We start from the raw sequence: 23,972 nt of genomic DNA, 5'->3' as shown, positions 1-23,972 counted from the left end.
GCTTTATTAACAAAAAAAAAAATCAATTTCGAATATTTTTCTGCTATTGAGAAAATATTATACTTATAAAGGATTTTTTTTTAATTACAGTTCTTAATTCATTATTCAGAAAGTAACTCTCTAATGTAAAAACTATTCAATTTTTTTTATATTATTAAGAAATAATAATTACATCCTATCGCTCTTTCTTTCTCTCTTCCTCTTTTCGTACATTTTAAATTATCAATCATAGACAGAAAGCAAAGAATTATCTTTGAAGGTTTCATGATGTCAAACGGACTTTTCGAAGTCTTCGCAAAAATCGTTCGAATTCCACGCAGCTTTGATTTACCAAAGCTGCGCAGACCTGATGATCACGCGTGCAGAATTACTGCTACGGCGAAGACTCGGCGGGGGAGGATCGTACGTAATGTCTGTATCAGGTCGAATGATTTGCTATTCGCGCGGCAGCGCGGTTCCGCCGAGGGAAACTTAGATTGCTTCGCCGACTAATTCCTATCCGAGCGCCCACGCTAATTCGACGTCGAAACTCGGAGCGCGTCATACCTGAAGCGGCTCGATAAATTACTCGCCGTCCATCCAATTACCGGCGACGACGTGCCTGCAGCCCCGCTTCGTCATTCCCGGTGACTGCGGCGGCAAGCTCGTTCGATTCTTGTTCATCACCCGGTTTTGTCGCTTCGGCGACGTACGTAATAGCGACGCACACTCTTACGGGGAGGGGGGAGGAAGGGACAATCCAGTTTCGGCTTAGAAGGTGGCCCACTCGGATATCCTCCGAGATATTCATTTTTATTTTATTTTTTATTATTACAAAATCCTTATCTCGCGCGTCCGGTCAACGCTTAATGAAGTCGAAGTTCAAGGAAAGCTCGATGTGGCACCTGGATTCGCGTGCAGACGGGACTTCGGAATCTCGCGTCAGCGCGCGTATGCACGAGTGTGTACGTGGCGATGACAGGGTGGCGTGACGGAGTGCTAATAATACGTATAATAGGTCGGCGACGTGGTGCGCGCGCGCGAATTTGTGCCGATAAACGCGCACGTCCATATACCGCCTGTAATCTCCGCTTCTACACACACACACACACATACATACGTGTCATTCTAAGCAACGAGGCACGCACGTGTCCGTGCATTCGGAAATGTTAAATCAGCGCTGCGAGAGAGAGAGAGAGAGAGAGTGAGAGAGGGTTTAGATTGGAAACAAATTCAATGTTGGATATTCGAATAATTTTTTCTATTAATTATATATTAATATGTTTTATATCGCACTGTCTTTAGATTTTTCGAATTTTTTTCAAATTCTTAATAAAATTTTACATTAAAATTCTATTTAAATAATATACACTCTTGAAATTAATTGTAGAATAAGGATTTTTTATATATAGGATGAGTCCAAAGGTTTTTCGGCATTAACTTTTTAAGGAAGCATTTTTCGATGCATGTTTATAGAAAACTTTTTGTTCGGAATTAAATTTTCTAAAAAATCTCAAACTCTAGCCGGAACATTTGGGCCCATCCTGTATGTAAATTAATTTGTGACAGATCGTTCACACACATGTTCAGTCGTTTATGATTCGGGAAGAAAGTTTGAACTTTTGTTAGCTTTGAATTATCCATAGAATTTCAAGATTTGTAATACAAGTCTCTTCCAGCACATTTATCATAAATATTTAAATTCTGCTACCTCATTTCATACAAATCGCGGATTAACTCGAAGCGACGCGACGAATGCAACGTGACGGATGGATGAGACGAATCTCGAGGATTCTCGCGTATAAACCGATCAATGCCGAACGTCGAAGCGGGTTGGATGGCACATCTTCCGTGTCCTCCACGAAGACAGCTGGCACGATTGTGGGTCGACGAGTATTCCTCGTCAGCGGCCGAGTTCGAAAATCGGTCACGGGTCAGTGCTCTCATGCTGATTCGCTCAAATTCGGGATGGACTTGCTCGATAAAAGAATGTCGATTCGGGTTTTCTTTTCCACGATATGGATACGGAAAAAATTGATTAAGTAATCTAAAAAGATCCCTTTTTTGAGTATCTTGATTTTCAATCTTGTGAATTTTGCTCCCAACAAATCTCGCAAGGTTTCGATCGTAATTTCTCGTGTCTAATTCGACAATTGAAATTCACGCGTGCAGATTCTCGAATCTTTCTCGATCGCGCTGAGATTCCACGGTGATCGATGTCGCGCCTCGTCTAAGAGCGTTAAAGGAGCGACGCAGAATTCAAAGTGCCGAGGTGAGGTGAGGCTGCATACCTCGGTGTCGAGGAAGGGGAGGCGAGGTACGGGAGGCCAAGCTATTTCTCAGCTTCAGCGGCAGAGCCTTTCTTCGCGGGAATATATCGACACGTCAGGAGCACACTGGCCCGTTTACAATATCGCGTATAGGAACGTGCGCGCGCCTACATTTCGGCCGTCTCGCACCTCGTCGGCGAGAGAAACATCGCTCCACGAATGATTTCGCATCGATCTCGCGCGGTTCTCTCGATCGAAAAGTAAAATCTGCGAGAAGCATTCAGGAAAATCAGTTCTTTTTTTCTCAATATTAAAACAGCTAAATTTATATTAGTTCATTAAAAGTTTTTTTTTTTAAATATTTATATTTATTATTTCATTTAAAGTTTCATTTAATATTTATATTTATTATTTCATTTAAAGTTTTATTTAATATTTATATTTATTATTTTATTTAAAGTTTTTAATATTTATATTTATTTTTTCATTTAAAGTTTTATTTAATATCTATATTTATTATTTTATTTAAAATTGTATTTAATATATTTATTATTTCATTTAATATTTTAATAATTTAAAAGAAAGTTATATAATACCACAAAATGTGTACACAAAATATCGGATATTATTGTTAGTCTGCAAATATTTATTTAAAAAAAGCGTGTAAAATGATATTTACTAAAAAATTAACTTTAAAATGCCTAATGACATAAGCTGTTCGGAAAATATGCTACTTTTCAGGAAAGATAGGTATAATAAAGACGTATAGCTAAAACGCGTTATGAAATCATTCTACCAAACATAAATTTCCGGCACTTGGAACTCTTTATTCTCGTATACGTCATCTCAGGACCGACCTGCTGGATCGTTTCAATTCGTGAAATCCGTGGGGCGCATGCCGACCTGAAATAACTCCGCCAGGTGCCTCGCGGAATTGTTTTCGTCGACGCGCAATTCCGGGGGATCTTCGCCGTACGCGTCTGCAGGATGAGGGTATAGGTTAAGGCCGGCCGGAGGTTGCGTGGTGGAGATTAGCAAACCACACGACCGCCTCTTCCTCTTTGCCTCCTCCGCCACCGGCTGGTTGGCCGCCCGCCTGGCGTCGTCCTTTCGGTTCTCCAGCGAGACTCTCAGTTGGCCGTCGACCGCCGTTCGTGCGTTGCGCTCGTTCGCGCCGCTCGAAGCACACTCTTCGTTCCTCGCTATCGTTCCAGTACCAACCCTTCGCGACCCTTCGCGTTTATTTAATGAACTTAATTTTTCCTCGCATCCTCTCGATCTTGTCACGAGATTTTTTTTGTCTATCATTCGCGTATCTTTCGTCGTTCAGGTTTGAAAATTTCGCCCTCCATGTGTTTTGAAAATTCTTTTTCGTACTCGCGCGTCTCGGAATTTCCTCTTGCATCTTCGCGTCGAGAGTCGTCGGGTTGGTTTTTTTAGAACGCGTTCGATCTACGACGTGTGGGACGCGCGCGCTTATCTCTCGAGACCGAAAGGCCCGCGAGAAGCGTGGCACGAGAAGCGTGCATCTTGGTATGATGAAGCGCAACGTCGACGCATCTCGCTCGCGAGAGCACCTACGGCGCTCGTGAAAATCCGCGATCATTGTGCGAAAATTGTGACTGATCGACAGGCCGCTGCCTTTCCTGGATTTTTTTGCGATTTAATCTGACACGCTGCGCGAGCATCGATCAAGAATAAAAAACAGGCAGAAGGTGAGAATCTGCTACAGTTATCTGTCACTTGAATTTTCTCGGGTAGTCTTTCTTTTCCGTGATAATTATTGTGCAGCGAAGATTTTTATAAAGCGATAAAAAAATTAAGATTGTGCAACACCTTTGACAATTTAAAATCAGTTTTTTAATTCAAAGATGAATAAATAAAATATTTGAATTTATTTCTAAGCATTCTCTCTCTCTCTCTCTCTCTCTCTCTCTCTCTCTCTTTTAGAAGAAAATATTTCTCTTAATTATGACATTACGATAATTGTGAATTGTAAATAATTTTCTTATTTTATATATATTATTCTTATACAAAAAAGATATTACATAATTTTATAGATAAGAAAAAGAGAGAGGATTATATTTATGATATTAGTAACTTTATGTTTATAAAATGAGTTAGATAAATTTTATACATACATAAAATAATATTATAAATTACTAGCATGACGATATGTGTATTGACATATTAATATGCATGATTTATACAAGAAATTATAATAATGAATTAATTATAATAATAATTATGAAATTATAATAATTAAATAATTATTTGGCAGAACGTCTTTTCTTTGTGACAAACGACGTGTAATTCCTCGAAATGTAGACTTGAATATTGAAGTAATGAAAATGACAGGTATAACCACACGTGTGCGACCACATAAAGCTCGCGTTACAAAGCTATGGGGCCTCGCACCGTGGGGAGAATGTGATAACTAGGAAATCGCGTGCCGCACAATACTCTCTACTGTCATTTCAGCCGTCATTGTAACGACTATGTTGCAACTTTTACCAAAAGAGCTCTACTGCTGCCATTATATCGATCAATCCTGCTATTAATTCAAAATATCGTATCTTGACCTTTTCAGTCGTTATTCAATCAATTTTTCATTGATTCGATACGTGAAACTACACGCAAACTACGTTATCGTTTAACACACACACACGCTATGCGTAAAAATAGAAAATCGCAAAAATTTGTTAATCCTTTTCATATCTGGATTAAAATGTAGATCGTGTTTTGTTTGTAATATATAGATATGTAGCTTTTGCGTGCACTCAAAAATATTGTCAAAAATTCCTAAACTGCCTGTATGATATGATGCTGCATAAAGTATCGGTAAAAAAAAATATTGCTCTTCAAAACTTTCGTTCCGAGAGAAAGACTTGTCAAATAGTTTTACTCCAGAATTACTCCAACTAAAGAACATCTTTCAAGTATTTCCTTGTTACAGAAAGATTTTTTGCTTCAATTAATAGAAAGAAAATTATCTCGCCTTCCCTCCCCCTCTTCCTACCCTTTTTTTTTTGCACGAGCGAGTGTCCGGACCTCACCTGAACATCTGGTCGACATCTGGCAGCGTTCTAGCTTTGATGCCGAAAAATATTCGCTCTTATTCTCTCTCACTCGCTCTTATTCTCTTCTTCCATTCGCGCTCTCGCTCTCGACGAGGCGCCGAGAGGATTTATGGGATAGATAGTTTGGAAGATAAGCTTCATTAAAACGATCGACACCTTTCGGCTAATGAGGAAATATTGTATTATCTTAATATATACTATATTTTCACGAAAAAAATTAAACCGTTTCATCGATCGGATTGTAATCGAGTCCTGAGAAATAATCGCTCGCGATATCAACGCCAAGCTGTCGTGAATATATCGTCGAGAGAATTCACCGTGTCGAACACACCGGAGAATCGAGCCATCGAAGCGCAAAGAGTACGTATATAATCCCCCGGCGAGGAAGGGGGGAGCTGGGTTGGCGAAGGACATAGGGGAGGGGAGGGGAGGGGGACTGAAAGTGGATGAATCGCCGCGGGGCCAAGACTACCGTAGGGAACTTGGAGTTTTCTTCGACGCGGCGGGGAGCGGCGGAGATAAGGACCGAACAAGCGCGCGACGAAAACTCCCTCCCCTCTGTCAGGTGCATCCTTTCGCACGGTGTTTGCCAATAATCGGTTCCACAGGCGCACGATTAACCGTGCGGCGGAAGCACGCGGCGGGTACGAATTCGCAGCGTGCTTTCCGCAATGTTGGCGCGAGCCGCGCTTGTGATCTTCGCGCTCTTCATCCCCCGCGCGTATATCGCGCGGCATGTCCCCTAATTTCCCCCCCTCCTCCTGCTCCCCTTTACTCTCCCGATATCTCATTTACATTGTACAAACAGCGCAATTGTTCCATCCCAAGCCCCAACTTATATACTTCATCACACACATAGGAATTTTATATATACATATATATATATATAATAAATAAAAGTATATAAGTTTTATTGTCAGTAGGAATTCTAAACTATACATATATAAATAATCTATACGTATATTGCTAATAATTTTCATCTCATATATATTCTCTTCTCTTTTATTCGCTATTATTTTAATTAGATTACTTTCCTCGTTAACAGAAAGACTTGTCGCTTTATTAACGAAAAGAAGATTTTCTTAGTTTTACGCGAGCGAGTTCCGAGTCTTATCTGATTGTGAGTATGACTGGCCGTCATCTGGCAGCGCCCTAGTTTTGTTTAATGCCGACAAAAATTGTTTGCTCTTATTCTTTTTCTTATTCTCTCATTCTTGCTCAACGCACGCTGCTCGAACCAAGACATCCACCGAGGTGTGTACATTATATATTTTAAACATTTTTCTGCCAAGCTAAATTTCAACGATTTTATTTGATAGATATTCTTATGCATGTTAGAAACTATAATAAAATCAGTTGTATTTGTTATGCAAAAAAAAAAAAAAGAAAAAATCGAGCCAGTAAATATCGTTGTACGTTTAATTAAAGATTATTATCCGAACGGGGTACATGTTTGATGCTATGTTAATAAAAAAAAACCTCAGCAATTTATTAAAATTATTTTCACATAAAGAGCACAAATCTAATTATTTAATATTTTATGTTATTTAATAAGTTATTTGTGAATGATTGCCAGCTGTTAAATGTCACATGTTTAAGTAAGACTCGAGACCTGCTCACTCGAGAGGCGAGGATGGGGCGGCGCAGGAGGGAGGAGGGGATGATTTTCTTTCTGTTAATGAAGCGAAAAGTTTCTTTCTTTTAACGAGGAAATACTGTATATCGATTAACTGTTGGCAACAGAAGAGAGGCGGAGGAAAGCTTGTCAGGGGCTGCGGCGTGGCTTTGGCTTTCCTATATTATTAATCTTTCTCTTTCTGCCTCCCTTTAGCTTTCTCGCGCACTCGCTTTCTCTCTCTCTCTCTCTCTCGCTCGCTCTCTCGCAGCCCACGCTTGGTGGTGGTTGCCTTCCGCTTTTGCCCGTCGTCTCTTCGCCCCTCACCTACCCCCGGTGAGCTCTGTCTGCCGCTGCTGCTCCGCTCGACCTGCCATATACGCGTCCGTCGAGTCAGTCAGGTGTTGCGGGCAGCTTCCGCGCTTCAAAGAGAATCAAGAGTTACGGCCGGGGAGAGACCCGGACCACCGCTCGTTCTCCCTCTGTACCTTCCGCAGTCTCTTTCGCCGGTACCTTTGGTTACATTGCGATGCGCACCGTACCATCCGTGAATTGCTCTTTCCGGATATAACATGTAATTAAGTGCGTGCATACAGTGGCACGCAAGTTATGCGAGACGATGACGTCTCCGTCGAGAGAGAGAGAAATTCCGGATCGCTCCGCGAATAAAACTCGTTCTCTAAGAGATTATAAAATGCTAAAACAGAGAAAAATTACATGGTAATTACAGTATGATTATTAAATCCAATAAATACTTTCGGAAATGAGATAATGTCTGTAAAGAGACAGGACCAACGTGAAATATGATCGCAGGAAATTGAGTAATTTTTTTTTCCCCCGATTTTATAACCCGCGGATAATTGAATCGCTGCATGTGCCGTCGAGATCGGGTTGCACAATTCGCAATGGCGAAATAGATTCATACCTCACTGGTCTATAGAAATGCCGGCAATTGTATCGTTATACTGTTTGCTACCTATTCTCGCACACCTAAACGTTTAACAACTCCCGCGTAGTTAACCACGTGTCCGACAATTTTCACTGACACTGACGAACCGGCCCGCACATTGGCGCACCTGTGAACGTCATCCGATATTTTCATAGATATATTAAGTATCGATCGATCGATTGTTGCGTCATTTACATGGATGAACAGATTAGAAAAAGCGAAACGCGCGATATAAATTATTATAAAATATATATTAGCGAATATAATTTTTATCTTTTTATATATTTTTTAAATTTTAGAGTAAGAGTTGTACACACGAATTAATTCTTTTTAAATATAATTTCTTTTTTCCTCCCTTCTTCCTCTTTCTATTATGAACGTGAAAATTATGAATATACATATTTAAATTTATTTAAAAATATAATAATTACAAGTCTTATAAAAAGTAATAGTAATTATAATTTATTCTTTTCTGAAATTAATAACTTTTCAAATTAGGGATATATAAAAGGATAGATAATACAATTTATTACTGTTTAAATTTCTCTTATATTATAAAATGTACAATAAATGTAAGTAAAACCATCATGAAGCCACGAATTCGTATTTATGATATGGCTATGACAGCTACGAAACCGAAATTGCCCGAAATTTGGGCTTAATTATCAGCGAGAAATGACGTACAATTACATGCGTCCTGCAATTTGTTGACTGTTATTGTTAGCATTGGATGATATGGTCTCTTTGACAAATTTAATAATGTTTTGTTCGAAAATAATTCAATATCTTTATTATGAATTAATTTCTGAGAGAAATATTTTTATGTATTAATATTTTTATGTAAAAATACATTAATTGTGTAATAGAAATCAATTTTTACATGTGTATATATACATATATATATTCAATTTTTTTTATTTAAAACAAAATTTTTTCACAATTTTTTAAAACAAGATGTAAATGATTAATCGTGGCATGCTTTTATGTAATCATAAATAATCATATAATATTACATGTAACCGAGTCTGAAAACAATTAGTCGTAGATCTCAGATTAGTGTATCTCTTATCCGCGAGATAGCTCGTTAAGATAAAGCAGATACAGAGCGAGACGGCGTGAAACGTTGATGGACCGGAGGCGCGATAGTAATTAATTATCTATACACGCGACGACGTCCTCGATTATCTTCTCGTTAATTCTAAGAAAAAAAAAAAGTTCATCCACTTAACACCTTTGTGCCCGGTTAACCCGATATATCTCATAAATGGGAGAAATTGTTTCGTTAATTGAAAGCGCAGATTTTTTGTTCGCGCCGAAGAATTAGGTGTGCGCGATGTGTCGAGTTTCCTTGGAAAAGTTACCGGCATTTTCGAGTACCATGGAAATTATTATCGGTTCGCGGGCGATTGTGCCGGGTATACATTGTACGTCGCGCGAGCGCGAATAAAAGGGTTAATTGCGAATATCGGAACAATATTCGGCGTCGCGAAATTCGTTTCCGTTTTAGCATTTCATAATTTCCCCGGCGTAGCCCCGGCCGTTCCGGTTTAACGCCAAGTGTGTATACAACGCAAGCGGGACGTCAAAAGCGGGTATAACTGCGACGTACCTGCGCATGACATCTTTGTAATGAAACCAAGCAGAACCTTCGCCAAGTAAAGCTTCGATACCATTAACGATGTAACGGTTTCAAACGTCGGCTCCAAAGAGCGAAGTATTTACCGTTTCGTTCATTTCTCTCTCTCTCTCTCTCTCTCTCTCTTTCTTTTTGTTTATCGCAAACTTTTTAATTCGCGAGGCCGATCGGCCGTTTGCAGTCTGTCACGGGAACAAAAATAGAAATCGAACATTGCGAAAGTACCCAAGTTGTAGCAGCTTCCTGTGCTCAACGACGTTAACAATTTATTCTAATTGTTATTGAAATTAAATTGCCAAATATCGCATCGATATTCCGACTTGTTAATGATTGGACATAAATAAGATAAAAAGCCAATCGGAAATCAATGCAATCTTTTAGTCGCTATTATCTTGATCTTAAAAATCCCACTCTTCGATCATGTTTCATTTATCGAATCTCGGTTGATTAGAGATTAGTCAGCCGCAGTCTTAAGATCGAGTCATCCGCGTCGCGAGGACGATGACAGGAAGGGAAGAGGAGAGAGAGAGAGAGAGAGATGCGAGTGAGGGAACGCATCGTCGAGAGAGGTCGACGACGGCGCGACGCGGCTCTGTGCGTGACATTTTTGTAATGAAACCATGCTAAACGCACGTCGCGCGCCCGCGCTCTCGACAGTCAGTACGGGTAGACATCTGGCCTGCCTCTCGCGCTTGGCCGTTCTAATATTGGAAATTTCAGAGAGAGACAGAGAGTACGTCTATCTCTCTCTCCACCCCCTCGCTCCTCCTATTCGGGGGGAGGGGGAGGGGAGCACCGTACCATGTGCGCGACATATGTATAAACATAAGCCCGAGTCTCGGCCGCGAGAGACGCCAAAGTCGTTTCCTTCAAAAGCGCGGGCCGCGATCGATCCACGATTATTCGTCTGTGCTCAGACTTTTTCTCTTCTGTTTTTTGCATCTCTCTTTCTCCTTTGCGTGGATGTTTTTATAAATTGAAATAGAGTATTCTCTCTCTCTCTCTCTCTCTCTTTCTTCCCCTGTATTGTTTGATTTACTTATTATTATATTAGCTTTATGGTATTGTTTGCGAATTAATTTTTTATACGATTTCCATGTGATCTGAAAATCGTACACGTGATATGAATGAAAATAATAGCGAATCTTTTAAATATTTAAATCGCTTCTAAAAATCCGATAGAATAAAGCAAAAGAGAGGACAATCGATATAGATCATCTCAGTAAACGATTCCTCTCTTTGATAGTCCTTTTTCTCTCTTGACTAAAACAGACTAAATCTATCTATCTCTATATTTATATCTCTCTCTCTCTCAGTCTCTCTTTCATCAATGCAGCTTTTTATCCACCGGCTGCGCTGTTCGGTATATAACGTTTTTCTTCTTTCTTGCGCCGCCGTTGAAAGTGGAGCGAATTTGGCGAAACGTTTGATAGAGTCATCCTTCAGTGAATCTTCCACTTTATTTCGAAAATCGCGAAACGATTCGGAGAATTGTGGAAAATATCTGTAGGGATGAGAAGAAGGGGGGAGTGCTCCCTCGCTTGTTGCCGTTGCAATTATAATAATAAATATAATCAATTAAATTCGGCCCACCATCAGGTTGTTAGGTAATATTATTCGCGACAATAAACGCCGTTTATAATTACATCAATTGCAAGTATAATTAATAAAATTAATTTGGTGCGCCGACATTATACATATATTTGCGATTCACCTCCTCCCCTCCCCTTTCATCGACATGACGGCAACAAGAAACGGAAAAAAGGTCGGCGAGAGTCGGGCATCGTCGATCCTCGACGAGGATCGCGCCCTAATGCAACAATTCGCGAGTATCGCGCGAGAGGGGAAGCTTTTAGATCCGCGCGTGTAACCACAGCTGCGCGCAATTACGTGCGGGAGAGCCGCGGATTTTCTGCCGCGGCACGTATATCACTTCGCGTAGCGGCACCGTTCTTGTTTGCTTAACTAAGCGTCTTAACGAATTGCCGGAGAGAGACAGAGAGAGAGAGAGAGAGAGAGAGACGCGCATCTCCGGCAAGTCGGGGGCCAAAGCTCACCTTAACGACGCGACGGGGATGAAGAGAGGTAGAGGGAGGAGGAGGAGGAGGAGGACAGGCTCTCCTCTCACGATGGTGACGATCGATCGCAGGTGACATCCGAGTTAATAGCGTTCTCTCTCAACATCGCGCCACGCGAAAACTGACTGCATCTGCGAAAATACTCGCGGCGTGGATGCGCGCTTGAATCGTGAGCCTGCTGCTTTAACGTCAAACGATCTCGTTGTGATTTATTTTCAAATGAATCAAGAATCCAATCACCGAAGGAGATTTAATCATTTTTTTATATAAAAAATATTTAAACGTTAATATTGAAAAATATTGTTTTATAAGTACAATCGATTGAATCCGCGCGTGGGTCAGCATTATATTGCGATGTAAACTTTGTAATAACCGACTTTCAATTACATTTCGCATCTAACTGCATCTTGTGTAACAGACAGCTGCATGACGGCGATATAAATGAAGGAAAAATAAATACCCTTTTACACAAACAAATGGCAAAAATCAAATTATTTGCAGCGTTGAACCAGGCAATTAAGCGAGCGATGCATCTGCGCGTTAAAGGTAGCTTTTATGTTTTATGTTTCAAAGCGCACGGCTTTGGAAAATCTCGCAATCGAATTAATCGCGCGATCTTTTAAGATTTGTATTAATTTTTTTTCATTGCTTGATCGTGCAACAAATGTTTCTCATTTGCTCCGAGTTTTAACAAATTCAATTATTTTATAAAATTTTTTTCCTTTTTTTTTTGAAAACATGCAAAATTATATTTTAACATCATTTTTTTTATTGCGTTACATCACCAATTACATGCATAATATATAACAGATCAATTTTAAACAAGATTATATAATATATAATAATCCTTATTATTAATTTAGTGTGTTCACATGACGTCATAATTAAAATATCTAGGCTACTGTTAAGTAGGGTTAATTCTCTTAATTAATTAAGAGGGAGGCGGATTCTATTCGTCAAGATTATAGCGCGTCTCTTATGGGAGAGTAACGGGAGATCGCAAATACTGCAAACACTCGCGCATGTGTGGCGAAACGGTTTCGCGGACAACTGTACAAACAAGAAGAAAGCGGCAATTAAAATTATTGCGACCATCTGTCACAATAAAGATCGACACGTTCGCGACCGCAGATTGTGTCGTGCGTAAATTCGCCGAAACTGCGTAGCGCAACCTTTTTCCATCGTTCGCACGAAATACAGGAGGGTGGTTTGATTGATGAACGACCGTAGAAGAATCGGAGAGCGTTGTTACGTGACCAGAATATGGGCTGTTGACGCTTTTATTACCCTGACGGTAATCAGAGCAGGACATTTCCAATGATTTCTCCGCAAATAGTTTAGTAATTAACGATGATGATTCGTTGATCGTTTTAAGTCGCGTTATAATTGCGTGCTAAATAAAAAAAAAAAAATTTTAATTTAGAGATTTTCCTTATAATAAGAATCATTTTATGAAAGATCGCCTCGAGGCTTGATAAAATCCATCATTACATAGATATTTTTTAATAACAACTATTGAATGATTCGATTAATTATTCTCTCTCTCTCTCTGTCGACATAAAAATTATGAGCTCATCTTAATTAATCGTGCTATGAGCGAGTAAGTTCGTTCTGGCTCATCTTAATTAAACGGAATGCGATAGGAATAATTATTACCAGCGTAGACCCTATCGTTCGGCGATTCGCCGGAAATCGAACGAAGACTCGCGTCGAATTTGCAGGTGCAATTACGAGCACGTTAAAACTCGATGGCATTTGGCGACGGCAATTTCGCGCGAAAAATTATAGCGAGTCATCCGAGCGGCCGTTTCTTGGACGCAGCGAAGGGCTCGTTTGCATTTCACGTTAATAACGGGACCATGTGGCACCGAAGGCAGCCTGCTGCCACAGCTGTGTATATATGTGTGTGTGTGTGTGTGTGTGTGCGCGCGCGTCAATAAAATAAAATTCCATCCGGTAGGAACGGCGCGGTGTGGTGCGCCACGTGGATCTTAAAGATTACTCGCGTTTCCGCATTCGTGCCATTTAATTTTCCCCAACGTGTAATTTTGCCCGCGTCGAATCGAAAATATCGCAGAGCTCATGCAAATCGGCCCCAAATCGGATTCGTACAAACGCGATTACAAATCTCGCTCGATCGAAGATCTTCTATATCTCTCTAACTTTTTTTTTTTCATAAATTAGAGACACAATTGCATGAATCTAGTCGATTCTATATTTTTTTGCCAGTTTACTTTCATCGATTAAATATATCGAGAGATTGGATATTATATAAATAATTTTCCTTTTTTCTAATTTTTTTAGTTTATTTAAAATCTATCGATTAAGCAGTGAAAGGTCTTCTCTATTCATAAATGTTTTTTTCTGGCAAAAAATAAACCGATTTTTGTGTATGTACGCGGAGTGAGCCGCGTGTAAGAGACAAAAATCGATTACTATAATCAAGTATAGAGTCAGCAAAAATGGTGCTGTCCGGTGAAGGAGAATTGTTCGTTATGATTATTTCCTTCAATGGGCATCAATTTCGTTACATGCTGTTTCCGCTGACATGTTTTTGTCTTCGGTCACCAAATGGCACAATGCAGTAGAAGCGATGCATGTGACTTTGCTGAGAATAATAATTGCATTTGGTGTATAATATTATTATGCGCGTAAGAAATACATTAGCCTTATTTAAGATTCACGTGCAGAATTTAATCTGTGCGAAATTAATGAACTGCCTTTTGTATGCAATATTAAATAAGTAAAATCTTAAAGAGATAACTATATGCTATAACTATTTCGGATTTAATTTAAGATTAATACTTAGTATATAAAAATGAAATAAAAATATTAAAGTCATATTTTCGCGTATCAGGAGATTCTCTCATTAATAAAAAATCCATCTCGTATGCAAAGTACACAACAATAATTTAGCAAGATGTAAAATTACGATAATTCGCGGGATAATTTATTTATACATTACATTTATTTCTGCGGAATTGTGAAAAAAAAAAAAAAATCACGAGCATGTTCGGTTACTTTTAATGCCGGACATAGCTGTTGGCGCTCTCGTAAAAGTCTCGGCGATGCGATTATCGTAATAAATATGAAACGAGATCTTGCAGCGTAAGCACGCGATAAAGAAGAGGAAGCGCGAGAGCGTAGAAAGGCCGAGAAAGGAAGTTAAATACGCGCGTTGTTGCGTACAAAACGCAAGACGTTTACGCGACGCATTTTGCAATGCGAATACCACCTGTTAGGCCGATGTGTAAATCTTCATAATGTTTACGACGCTGTTTGCAACTTGTTCCGGTGGTAAGAAAGATTGCTCTAGACATACGAAGAGCAGCATTTGGATGTAAAATAAAGCTCGGAATATCCGGGTACTCGATACATACGGGTTCGCGGGTACCCGTACATTACGTTGTTTTTGAAAATCAATTATTAGACTATTGATTTGAAAAGAAAATATTTTGATGACAAACGTCAGCTTTTTTAATGCCTTGTATTTTAACAGAATATCAATCTTTTTACTATAATTACTGATATTAATTATTTGCTTTGCGAAATTAATGTTTATTCGTGTCAAAAAAATCGATTAGACATTTATGCATTTATTTCATTCGGTTCTTAAAAAGTATTATTGTATATTTAATCTTCTGTTTATTTAATATTTTTGTGCGTTACAAAAATTTCAATAATTTTCATAAATATAAAGAATGTAACATATATTTGTAAAACTGAGATAAAATTAATTTGAGATTTTTCTCTGCAATTTTAATAAAATTATTACATTATTATACAGAAGATTTAGATATTACGTATCTACTTTAAATTGGTTTTCTCTCATTAATGGAATTTTGATTTAACTTTAAATTTCAAACTTTAAAAAAAAAGAAATGTCAAACGTCAAATGTCAATGTTAAAGCCAAATGATAAAAATGTCGGTTAATCAAATGTTTATACAAAAAATTAATTGCGCTTAATAAATTTATAAATGAAAAATTATTTGTATATATTAGTTGCATTCCGAGAGGAAAACACTTTGTGGAGATGATATGGTCGATGATATTTGTCGACCATACAGGTCGAGTGCGCCGAGCGCGGCGCGAAAATGATCGGCGGCGTGATTAGTTATGGATGGCAGCGTTCGCGGTTGCCCCAATAATTCCCGCGCTCGCTCCGATGACGGATCTTTGTTGGTTTGTAAAACATCCGTTTGCACATTCCATTAAAACGACCATCGGTATGCGCGGCGACGATCCCGTCTCGCCGGGCACGTAGACGAAACATGCGGCCGGCGCGACGCTCTCATGAAATGGAATCAATCAAATATGAATCGTGCGCGCGATGACGTGCATATGGGTGTCCCGGGGTCTCTCGTTGCTCGTTTTTCCCCGCGTCGTGTCGGGCCTGACGTGGTTGATAGCAGGTGCACGTTCTCGCGGAGACATCCCGCAGTAGGTAGAAGAAAAATGTTAATATTCAATTTTAATATTTTGGTGATGCGTGCGAAGATTCTTGTGTATTTCCTTCTTAAAGAGAAGAAATAAAGGGAAAGAGAGAAAGGGGATGAGAAAAGCATTCAATTATAGGACATTATTCATTTTCTTTTTTCTTCTTCTTAAATCTCAGTCATTTGAACTGTTTAAATCTTAGATATTTGATTTTTTATGTAAACTAATTAATTAAAATGTAGGCCTGTGTAAGTTTATCTTTATTTCGTATTTCATTGTATTGTAAATTTTCTTTTTTTCTTTCTTCTCACTATTCTTCTTTGCGTGATTATTATTTGTACATTCTCATATATGATTTTAATTTTGCTTAAAAGGGATCCTAGATCACGTTCAATAAAATGTGCATCTATCTATCTCTTTTTACTTTTTTCAAATTTTTCGGACGAGCTATTTATCATCATTACTGAGATAGTTATTACAGAGTTTTCTCATGGAAATCATTTAAGAGAATTTAATCAATATCATCGCCCGCAGGTGAGAAAACGGCCGGCGAGCATGAAAGTGGAGGGCGGAGCGGCAACAACGACGACGACGACGACGACGGCGGTCCTCCACAAGGTCAAGGTTAAGGAAGAGACAAAGGAATGCTGCGGCTACCAGCAATCCTCGCCGTCGTCAACGGCCGTCGCGACGCCCACCGTCTCGGCCGCGACGGCGATCACCACGACCGTCACCAACACCAACGGCATCACTACCGCGAATTCACCGTCGACGGTTACTACAGTCGTTACCGCCGCCATCCCCGCCCCGCAATCTTCCGGTATTATCTGTCATCCGCCGACGACCGTCCCCAATACCGTCGATTCTTTTCCGGTCGACCTCGATCTCAAGGCGAAGAATAAGGGTGAGTATATATTTCTTCTCTTATATGTGTCTCGCTGAAAAAAAAAATTATCGATCGCGTGATGCGGAGAAACAATGATGAATTAATCGAAACAAATGTATTTTCCATACGCATCTTTGAAAAGATATCATTGATCTGATTACAATTAATAATATTATTGATTATATTATATATATTTATACATTATATATATATATATATATATATATATATATATATGTTGATTTTTTTTAAATATAATATTAAGAATAATTTTTTTTCTGCTTTGTGGAACGATTCATGTTTTTTTAGAAACTTGTAGTCGAAGCTATCGAGATTTTTCTTAGAAGAATATTTCTAACTTTCTTGGGGAATGTTCGATCGAGCATGTTAGTCTGTTTGCCAAAAGTGTAAATATCAATTTGTATTGATCTATTGATTTCTCTGCGCGGTCTAGCCTCATAGTCTGTAATGTCATGCTTTGCAAAATGTACGTGGAAATATCGGCAGACTCTTGACATGGCGTTGCAAAATTAAGTATAGGGACTCACGAGGCACGTAGATGCATCAGAAAAGTTGTTATTGTCGCGGATAGATGTTATTGCAGAAAATTCTCTTCGTCGCATTAAAAAGCGCAAAAATATGGAAATCGCAATAGAAATTTTAACGGCCGCTATCAACGCGAGCGATGGTTGTTATTGCATCATGTTTAATTATAATTCGACCTAATCAATTATTCGAAGTATCTCGTTGCAACGAATATGTGACGTTCAGAGTTGTTAATACCTCCTTCACTTCCATCCCAGTCGGCAATATGTTGTAATAACTCGTCGGGGTGGAGTGACACGTGTCGTTTAAAAATTTACAACGTGATCACACTCTAGTCTATCTGATCTATCGCATGCCCGTAAAAAGAAAAACAAAAAAAAAACACAAACAAACAAAACACTCGGTAGAGCCCAGCTGAATAGCACGGGACGCTATTCTGTTAATTCGAGATATATATCGACGATTCTCGCTCGAGAGCACGTCGATAACGTATAGGCGCACAGGTGCGGTAAGTGCAGTTTATCTAATTTCAGATTCGCGTCTCTCTCTCACACGGGACATTATACATGTACGCTTTTTCTGTTAACTTAATGCGGATTTCACCGTTTAGCGCGCAGCTGTCAGCTGTCAAGCTGTCGCTTACAATCTGTCACTTGCCACAGTCAAGATTATGCCATGTGACAACCAATCTTTTAGAATTTACTAACGAAAATTAAGTTTTTAATTAAAATTCATACACAAGTAACAAAAAAAAGAATAATAAACGTTAATGAAGTTTTAATTAAAATATATAAAACTGCGTATAAACGCTTTACAGACTGGATTGACGTAAATCATGTTCAGCACGAACGCACGCATGCCAACTTTATAATCATTTTTCTTCAGCAATTTGCTATTCTCTGGTTTAAAAAAAATTGTATAATATAAGACCCTCTCCTGCACACGCAGATTAAAAATTATTTAAAAAAAAAAATACTTTTAATACGTCTGTGATTCTGATTCGCCCTTTCGGTGCGGCGTCGAAAGTTGACCCCGATCCTCGAAACTGAAAATTAAAAGGAACGAGCTCGCCTCGATGTCCGCGCGAGAGCCCACGCTGTGGGCGCGTCGTACATTAGTTCGGAATATTGCATGACGGTACCCGTATATCGAGTCCACGCGCGCTCGCTCTTCGCACTCGAATCGTACATTCAGCTCGAGCCGGTTATCTAGACGGGCGGCGAGCCCGCAGCTAACTTGAGAACCGAGGCTCGGGAAAAAAGCCCCTTCCGCACATCAAAGCCCCGTCATTTCGTCCGAGCGCGGGCTCTCTCTCTCTCTCTCTCTCTTCCTCTCTTTCTCTCTTTCCTTCTCTCTCTATTTATCCTAGAATCGATCAATTTTTGTTGATGCAACCCTGCTGAAAATTATTACCGAAGTGACTGATGAAATTTTTTTCTATAAATGCAAGGAGAAAGCTTCTAATGTATCATAATAATTTTTTGGACAAAAAAATCAATTTTATGTTAATCGAAAAATTTACGCGGTTGATGACTCGTTAATTAATGTTCTGCACGTATCGCAGAATTCTACACGCTTCATAGATGCAACAAACACACGCGTACAATGCGATCGCGATCGCGAGAGAGAGAGAGAGAGAGAGAGAGAGAGAGAGAGAGAGAGGGGGGGAGGGGCGGATGCTCCGTGGGGGATGATGGCGAAACTCCTGCGAGCAGTCAGTCAACTTGGTTGGCTGGCCCGGTGTGTGTCGGTTAGGTTCGTGCGCCGCCTGACTGCCTGGTCCAGACGCGATAAGGCACGTCCAACACTTCCACCGGGATTCTGCTCGGGGCTGATATCATATCCGCCGCGCCGTACCGGGGCATCCCCGGCGCGGCGCTTCGCTTCGAGGTGTATTTCGCGATAGTCGGCCCGCACACCGCGTGTACCGACCTATCTACGTATACCTACCGGATACGGCTTACGATCTGGTGCCCGTCCCCGGCGTATGCGCGATTTCCTCCTCCTCTTTCCTTCTCCTCCTCTTCTCTCCTTCTTCTCCGCGCGACTTTCATAAAACTGGAGGACCCGTAATACTAGACGGGGAATATATTACCGCGACACTGCCGGTTCGAAATATCGTTAGAGTAAATATATTAACGAATAGCTGGTTAATCCCCTCTCTCTGTTGAGACGATATTCCGCTAATTATGCTTGACACGTTCTTTTGGAATAATAATGAAAATATAATTTGGCCCGCAGAGTCATTTCTCTACAAACACAATTAGTTTGAATTAACTAGAACGTTTAACAAGGTTCTCTTTATGACTGCGATTCCCATAAAGGATAAAATTAAAATTAATCAAGCTTTGCTTAATCTTGTATCTCTTTATACATATAATTTTGTATTTAGGGGAGTCGTGTGATTAGTGTTAACATTTATGGGAAAGCGAAATCACAGAAAAAGATTCGAATTTATAAGAGAATTTTAGTTATTTTTCGTTCATTTGACTTTAAGAAAAAAAAAAAAAAAAAAAAAAACGTGTCAACTGTCAAGCGTGCAAGCAATCAGATTAGAACAAAATCGGAATAAAATCTTGATTTTCTTAGTTTGCGAGATGAAATCGAACACATGGAGTCGCGTGACGTCGGATCGAATCAATGAGGAGGAAATTCGCGGGAGGAAGGATGCGAGAAAAACGGCGGAAGAAAGAGGAGATCGCGGTACAGAGTGCGAAAGAGAGAGAGAGAAAGGAGGTGAGAGAACGGGTGGAGAGTGGGAAAATGGGGAGGGGGGGGGAGGGTAGGGATTGCGATCAAAGCCATCTGTTGCATTGTCCCGGCAATTAGGAGGCGACAGCTGAGTCCCACCGTACTTACTTCCAGCCAGGGACTCTCAGCCGCCGTGGAGCACGTGTGCTTTATCGATCTCGCTCCTCTTCGCGCGCTCCCGTCGAACGTCGCCCGCGGAGACCACCTTGCCCCTACGCGAAAACTTGCTTACTCGGCCTCGGGTGCGTAAATCCGGGATGCTAATTTCGATTGTACTTTCGAAGGAGCTGCGATTAGTGGTCGCGCGTAATTTTTTTTTGTCGGCGATCTCTCCGAATAAAATAATTGTCAAACTGACATTTGGGTGAAGACGTGACATTTAAACGCGAATTGATATTAATAATAAATTATAGCTTTTGACATCATCTTGCACGGATTATTTGATAAAAAAATGTCATGGACAGACATGAAAGTTTAAGGTTTCTTTATAAAATTTGCAATTTACATGTTTTCAGAATTTTGACTAATTTTTTTTTTTTTTGATTTTTGGTTTTTTGATACATTTCATAAAGAATCTTGTAAAAATCTTACAGCTCTATGAAATGATAAAAATTTTACTAAATAATATGACTCGCCGCTAATATGTATTACGGCTAATTGCGCGGATACTTAGGTCAGTAACAGTGTGCCGAAAGTAATTCGGGGAAGGAGCGGTTGATTGACGTAATAGTTTGCGGCGAACTTCTTCGTGGCTTGCGGGATATCTGGCCGTGAAATGTACCGCGTGAAACGAGGAGTTTCTGTAAGAAACAATTCGACGCGTGAGAGAGAAATTTGATGTATTAAGGGCGATTGTAAATATATATTCCATATAACTCAAATTTAATGTTTTCTGTAATGTTGAATGCGAATTTGATATCTGTCAGACAAAAATAAAAATGAGACCATTAGCGTTAAAAGCGCCGCATAAAGAAGACAGGAAAAATTTTGATGATAACCGACAGGCATCGATCTTATTACAAGTTCTAATAATTTTCTGATACACAGATTTATAGATACACTTATATATTGCCCAAATATGTAGACGATATCGAGGATATCTTTGTGAATAGAACATTCAAAGAAAGTTCGCTCGCGGCATCGGAGGACTGCGACGTGGCATCGAGTTGTGCACATATGTGTGTGTGCACGCGCATATGGTCCGCAAGGCCAACCCATATGGGTAAACTTTGATTTTCTGCCGTCACGAAGACAAACGGGTCTCCGCAGAAAAATAGCGAGCGCGATTATCTGAAATTTTTTACACACGCTCCTTCCCTCCTGAAATTCTACGGCATAATCTAACGATCATCGTATTTTTATCATATTGATTTCGAGAACGATAGAAATGAATTTTGCATTAGGCGAATTTTTACAAAATCGATACGTGGTGTAAAGATTCTAATTCCCGATGTTTCATATATTTTTTTCGCAACTTTATCCGCGCTCTCTAATCGCTATATTTTCTCCGGATCGTCGGCTTTTAACTTGAACCCCCTCTTCGTCCTCTATTATTACAATAAAGAATGGCAGACAGTATCCAGCAATATCGGACGCGGCGCGGATGCTCGTCACGATCAAACGAAATCGCCAAAGGAGAGTAGCGCCGCGTTCCGTTTCTTCTGATAAGCCTTTGGGACGACGGGCGCGAGAGAGAAGGACGGAGAACCGCTGTAGGAAGTAACAGCTGGCCGAAGGGATAGCAACATCAGCAACAGCAGCGACGGCGGCGGCAGTACCATTACCATCATCCGAGCTAGATATCTCCTCTCCGGGATTCTTGTACACACGAGTAAACGTATGCGCGCACATATGTGTGTCTGTATATGTATGCGCGATACCAGCGAAAGACGTATGTACAATGTTGCATCGTACATACGTCACGGAACTCGGCGGCAAGATCGCGGCAGAGTTGAGTGACAGTCGCGTGCAATCACAGCTCGACGCTGATTAAACATTCGCGCATATGCGCACGTTGACGGTCTTTAACCTTGGATATAAAAAATGTTGACAATATTTGTCTGCATTTGCACCTGCGTGTACCTGTGAGATCTGCGCGTATATCTAAGCTGTCTATCTAAGCCGTACATCTGATTCTGACATTTTGTCGATCTTTTTTTTTTTTTTAAGCATTTTTAATTATTAGAAGATTCTAACATATGATAATCACATCGCAGACACATGATACTACAGTTATTTTCATCGCCACAATAATGGAATAATATGGCGGTATGACAATAATCACGTTTGTTAATTACTTCATTATAATCTATTTACATATGCATTGTTTATGTATTATTTGCATGCGATTTGCGCCTTTTGCATAATTGTAATAATTTTATTTGGGATATGCTGTCGATACAAAATTTGCGAACTGGGGAAGGCTCTGAGAGGATAGAGAGAGAGAGAAAGAGAAAGGAAGGGGAGAAAGAGATAAAATCGAATTTTCTCGTACCGAGAATAATTAATCTCTGTTTCATCGCATTGTACGCCCACTTAATCGCCATTGCATTGAGACATCACGATTCAAAAATGGATGGATGCTTGCACCCGCATTCGTGCCATCATAATACCGCGGAGATGCATGGCAACGATTTCGTATCGTAAAGTCATTAGAGAGACAACCGCGCGTTCTATCAGCTCACTCGATTGTATTTAATCTCTCTGAATCGAAACCGGGACAAATTATATCGAAATGAAATTTGCCAAAACCCGTTTCGGATATGTAACATTAAAAAAAAGGAAACGTTTGAAGTAACTAATTAAATTTATAAGTAATTAATTAAATTTGTGTCTGGTGTGTTTTACTTTGACTTCCAATTGTCACGCGTGGAAAACAACGTATCAACGTTAATAAATCGATAATGTATAAACAGCAGCGGGGAGAACGGGCAACATTTATCACGCATTTATGGCGTATTACAATCGAATAATATTATTACAAATGTTACGATGTGAATTTACAAATCGTAATTAAACACTGTCCTATCTGCTCGCTTATCAACCAGCAAATTAATTCGTCGGGATAGATAACAGAAAGAAGCGCGTGACAAATTATTATTAAACCCACGGTGAGAATGATTTATATTCCTCGCGTACAATTTCGAGAAACGAGCGAGAGAAAGATAGTTGGTAAAAGGGCGAAATTGCTGATTCTTATCAATATCTTCACGGTTATATCTTTCTATTTTTTGATTTTTCAAATGCTATTATATGTACTGGGTGGGCCCAAACGTTCCGGTCAAGCTTTAAGATTTTATAGAAAATTTAATTCTGAATAAAGTTTCCTATAAACATGGATCGAAAAATACTTCCTTAAAAAGTTAGCGCCCAAAAACGTCTGAAATCACGGCTATTTTATACATTTTTACAAATATCAGGGAAAGTATACGTTTTTTAACAAAAAGTACCGTTTAAAAAAAAAACTCATTTTAAAAATACTTTATAATGCTATTTGAGCAAAAAAAAAAAAATATTTTAATTTTATGGAAGAAAAAGATTTTTATTTTTTATTTTTATTGATTTTTTCCATGATATTTATTAAGTTTAATTTTCTTTTTATTTCATTTTTTTCCATTTTCTGATTTTCATTTTCATGCTTCCTATTGGTTTAAACAATGCAGAAAAACAAAATATTTTTAGTGAAATATTCAACAAACAAGATAAACATTAAAAATTAGCTAAGCTAATCATAACTATAAAAT

The 23,972-nt window shown here is 39.4% G+C and overlaps 1 protein-coding gene across 3 annotated transcripts in view; it reads left to right on the top strand.

The window, feature by feature from the left end:
- The window catches only part of LOC126856907 (protein CBFA2T2), a 53,978-nt gene that overhangs the window by 14,793 nt on the left and 15,213 nt on the right, over window positions 1-23,972 (top strand). For 2 of the 3 annotated variants that reach the window (XM_050605908.1, XM_050605907.1), the window contains exon 2: window positions 16,581-16,950. In XM_050605908.1, the coding sequence (XP_050461865.1) occupies window positions 16,602-16,950 (349 nt within the window). In that variant the 5' untranslated portion in view covers window positions 16,581-16,601. Of the gene's footprint in view, window positions 1-3,401; window positions 3,965-16,580; window positions 16,951-23,972 lie in introns of those variants that run through there. The other variant, XM_050605909.1, reaches the window with a different exon arrangement.

This window comes from Cataglyphis hispanica, chromosome 20, assembly GCF_021464435.1.
Source record: "Cataglyphis hispanica isolate Lineage 1 chromosome 20, ULB_Chis1_1.0, whole genome shotgun sequence".
Classification (NCBI taxonomy): Eukaryota; Metazoa; Arthropoda; class Insecta; order Hymenoptera; family Formicidae; genus Cataglyphis; species Cataglyphis hispanica.
This window is presented reverse-complemented; position numbering and strand designations above follow the sequence as displayed.